Source organism: Monopterus albus, unplaced genomic scaffold, assembly GCF_001952655.1.
Source record: "Monopterus albus unplaced genomic scaffold, M_albus_1.0 scaffold144.1, whole genome shotgun sequence".
In the NCBI taxonomy this organism is placed as follows: domain Eukaryota; kingdom Metazoa; phylum Chordata; class Actinopteri; order Synbranchiformes; family Synbranchidae; genus Monopterus; species Monopterus albus.
The window spans coordinates 327,768-332,013 of record NW_018128024.1 but is presented as its reverse complement, the minus strand read 5'-3'; the positions used below and the strand labels follow the sequence as shown (position 1 = coordinate 332,013).

Here is a 4,246-nt window from a genome sequence, read left to right as displayed (position 1 = left end):
TCTTCCGGACGTTGAGGGTCTTCTGCAACTCATCAAAGGTAGTGTGGATGTCATCCTCAATGGAGCTCTTCTGATTGGTCAGCTGCTGCAGGATCTCTGATAGTGTCTGCAGGGCTGAGTCGATCTCTGGTAACCTGGGTGCATGAATGCACAGGATTTTCATAATGAAGCAATAGTATGTGCACAAAAAAGGAGGCTTGTGTTTGTTTCCTTCATGCCACCATAACTGTAACTTAGTGGTAATATGCATGAAGTCTGTAGTGCAGTTTAATGACATCTACATAATGGCGCTGCTGTACCTCTTCTTGACAGCATCTAGCTGGACCTGTAATGAGGCCTTGTGTTGTTCCACTACATCTTTAAGAAGCACAGTTGGATGGTCTCCATGTTCGCCACTCGTACACTCCTGACACATGGCCGTCTCACATGGAGGACAGTAAAACTCCATGACCTAAACAACACAGAGAAGTCTGGATTAGACTTTAATAATGGGTTGAAAATGCTTAGCACGTTAGCTACGAGGCTGTAGGGATGACAGTGTTGTGAGTGCACCACCTTAGCTCAGAGTGAAGTAACTCAATGTGGATGGGTTGGATTGTTCTAAAAGTTGGTACAAAAATTTGGGCTTCCCTGATGGTGTTAACGGCTGTGGTGATTCTCTGACTTCTCCTCTAGCACTACCTGCAGGCTGACATTCATGCCACCCTCAGGATGAATTGTTATAACTTTGGTGATTCCTTACTTTTTCATGTAGCGCCACCATCAGGTCAAAATTTCAATTTGTGGAATTTCTTACATCCAGTCAAAGATACACAATAAAATATGTTCTACTGAATGTCTCACACGCCTAATAAACTAAACAAGTAAACTACTGTAGATAAACTAATACTGTAGGCTGAGGGAGACCACAGCTGGCTTTCCAGCTGTGTCAAAGTGTAACTGACCTACAAAGCTGCTTTATTTGCTAGGTTTCAACTTAGCAGACACGCTTAAGCTTAGAATTTTCGATTCACGTCATATATTTTTGTTGAGCGTTAGGATGTTTGGAAGCAGGCAGACAAGCTGACTCTTACATTGCCTCCATGGTTGGGGCAGGAGAGCAGTTGACCTGTAGCCACAGAAGTGATGTTGTTGAGAGCAGCGGCCTCCTGGCTGCAGCTGTCCGGTGCCCGCTGCAGCACGTCCATCAGGTTGGTAATGAAGAAGTTGTTCTGTAATGCCGCCACACCCTTCTCCGGCAGGATTGAGGTCTGGCGGCACACGGGGCACGACAGTGTGAGGCTATGGGCTGGGATGTAATTCTGCAGGCACCTGAAGGAGGAGAGCAGGGGGGATGTTAATGAGTGGGTATATCCTGTAAAAGGTAAGAGGTGTGATTGAGTCAAGTAAAAAAAAAATGCTGTAGAAGGGAGTAGGGGGGAATGGTGTCTGTGTTTTGTACTGCTTATACAACATAAATGATCAGCATTTAACAAAAACATTGGACACTATAGCCCACCAGTTTATCAGCTATATGAAGTTTAATGCCATCTAGTGGTTAAACTGTTTACACCTCAGAAGTGATTTACAGAAGCAGTACAAACCCAGTTACTTCCTTTCCAGTTCATTATCTACACCTGCACAGTCTAGTGCACTCAAATACAACAGCCTTGCTATAAATCTATAAATTGAACTGCTCAGTTTTGTTGACACTTTGTCAGAGAAGGCACTGGAAACATTGGTAACATCATAGTTATGGTAGATTGTTGACGGGTTTATATTAAAAGGGGCTTTTAATATTCCTTCCCTCTGTATGTAAATGGAAGTGTAAAAACATTTTCAATTTAACGCAACATGGCCACTGATTATTAGAACCTTTAAAGTAAAAATTAATAGAAGTTAAGTTTCAGAAGCAAAATATCTTGGTTTCATGTTTGACCCCACCTAAATTTCAGAAACGTTAAAAGGATGCAGAAATAAACATGTTGGCTTATTGGAGATTGTTTACAAATAGTTTTATGAATTCCAATGATCTTTTTTTTGCATTTAAGTGACTGTAAATTCTTGGTCACAAGCAGCATCTATAAAATCAAGTCTTGCAGGTTGCACACGTCCACTTGTTCCACTCTTCATTTGCACATTTAAGCCTCAACATTCTGTTAACATGTTAAAAAATAAAACCATAAAATCCCTGCATAGAAACAGCATGGTAACTTCACTCACCTCTCACAGAAGGTGTGCAGGCAGGGCAGTACTTTGGGATTTTCGTAGCGGTCCAGACATATGCTGCAGATCAAGAACTGCTTGTCAATCTGGCAGACTACGGGGCTGGGAATAGTGGAGCCTTCACTGGCCATCCTAAAACTCTGACACAGGAGGCCCTCCTTCTCTTACCTTGCACCCTACAGAGTGACACAGAGGGAGGACAAGACGAGTAAGGACAGTGGTGACCTCATGGAAGTGAGTGGAAATCTGCAGGTTATAAGAATCAACATTAAACATGTGCAAAAGTACCAACTGCTGATCATACTCTAAAATCATTTACACTGTGGTGGATGCCAGTTATAACCTTTAGTTTTAACTTCAAAAATATTAAGATTAAAAGTCAAATATTGGCCTTGGAAACAATAATTGACAAAATAATCTCACTACCAAGTCCATTAATAGCTGTTCTGGAGTGTTTGATCAAACCACACAATCTTCCTCAGCTGACTGGTTTTGCCTTGTCGCAGAATGTTCCAATTTCCATTCCTCTGAGAACTTGAGTCTATCTGGGCTTAAAATTGAGGTTCAAAGTGATTTGTTCTTGGCTTTATTTTACAAGTCCTGTATTTTTCAGCTAATTTCCTGGAAACCTTTCTCAGCATTTCCTAAAACATAGCTGTATGCAGCTGTAACTTACTGGGATGATGCCTATACAATTTGCTTCTACTAACAATGTAAATAAAGAAAGTGGTCATTGCAGCAGTGTCCAAGGAAAACTAGAAAATTAGGTTGTAGGCAAGTGAAAAATAGTTTGTAAACAAATATCAAGTGGAGCTAAATACAGACAAAAATTGGATGGAAAATGTAGAATCTGTAAAATAAAGCATCACCCAGCTGAACAGATAGTGTCTGAGAAAAATAAGTCCTACATTATTAGAAAAAATGTTTTTTTTCCTTATTTCCTATCATGTTCCCTTACAGCTTTTTCTTGCAACCCTTAGAGAGGCCTCAACCTCCATGTTGGGAACCACTGTGGAAGCAGAGCACGGCTTGTGCACGAGCTGCAGTAGTGCTGGGTATTTATCATAAAAGGCACTTTAAGTCATAAATATTTAATTGTAACATAAAAGCAAAGCACTCACTCACTAGTGCAAACACAATATTTACACAGATTCTTCATAATTCCAAGTCCACTGTGCTGTCCATGTTTTTCTGAAACATCTTTTCACAGGATCATTTTTTTCTGATACTCCGGTAACATTATCTGACTTAGACACAGAAAGTGTGTCAGTACTTTTATTGTCTCTTCACCTTCAACAAAGGCACAGAAACAGGCCACAGCTGCCGCTGAGAGGAAACCCTCAGGGGCTTTTTTCTCCTTTTCTCTACTCAATTTTCATTTAATCTCTCTCTTGAATATACCTCCTGCTCTCATCTCTGAAACCAGAGATGAGAGCCTGTAACTGTGATTTCCTAAGCCTGAAAATGGAAAGTGGAATAAAATTACTGTTATGATAAACCTGTCATGTGTCAGGGGGTTATTATCAAAATCTCCAGTATGTTACATGGCTGGTATATAATGTGTGAGCAATCAGCTGCCACATAGCAACATTCTGAGCAGCTCAGTACAGTTTTACAAAGCCGGTCTTTGCTTTAAAACGAACAACAACAACAACAACAACAAAGTTACTGTAGCAGCAGACTTGTCATTTACCTAAAGCCTCAGCATGTTGTTCTACTCCAGTCAAACATCTGACCAGTCCAGAAGCTAAAACCAGCTTTGGGGTCCACCATGTGCCCATATATAAAATTAATGCATCTGTATCTGTGAGATTTGAATGACAATATGCCAGCACAGGCACACATAAGCACAAATAACAGCTTTTAGGCTGTATGTTAATACCCTACCATCATCACATACCAGATTAAGCAGATTGAACAGAGCATCAATTATGGCACTGATGACAAATCTAAAATTCCTAAATTCCTCTTCAGACAGTCGGAGCAGGGCCACAGAAGCAGTGCTGACAATGCACAAGGTCGCAGCAGCCACGCGCCACTC

General features: G+C 40.9%; 1 protein-coding gene across 1 annotated transcript in view; it reads right to left on the bottom strand.

The window, feature by feature from the left end:
• The window catches only part of trim2a (tripartite motif containing 2a), a 15,024-nt gene that overhangs the window by 8,276 nt on the left and 2,502 nt on the right, over positions 1-4,246 (bottom strand). Inside the window, exons 2-5 of the mRNA XM_020614319.1 lie at positions 2,203-2,381; positions 1,074-1,311; positions 300-451; positions 2-134 (exon numbers count right to left, since the gene is read on the bottom strand). Coding sequence (XP_020469975.1) covers positions 2-134; positions 300-451; positions 1,074-1,311; positions 2,203-2,336 — 657 coding nt within the window. The 5' untranslated portion in view covers positions 2,337-2,381. The remainder of the gene's footprint in view (position 1; positions 135-299; positions 452-1,073; positions 1,312-2,202; positions 2,382-4,246) is intronic.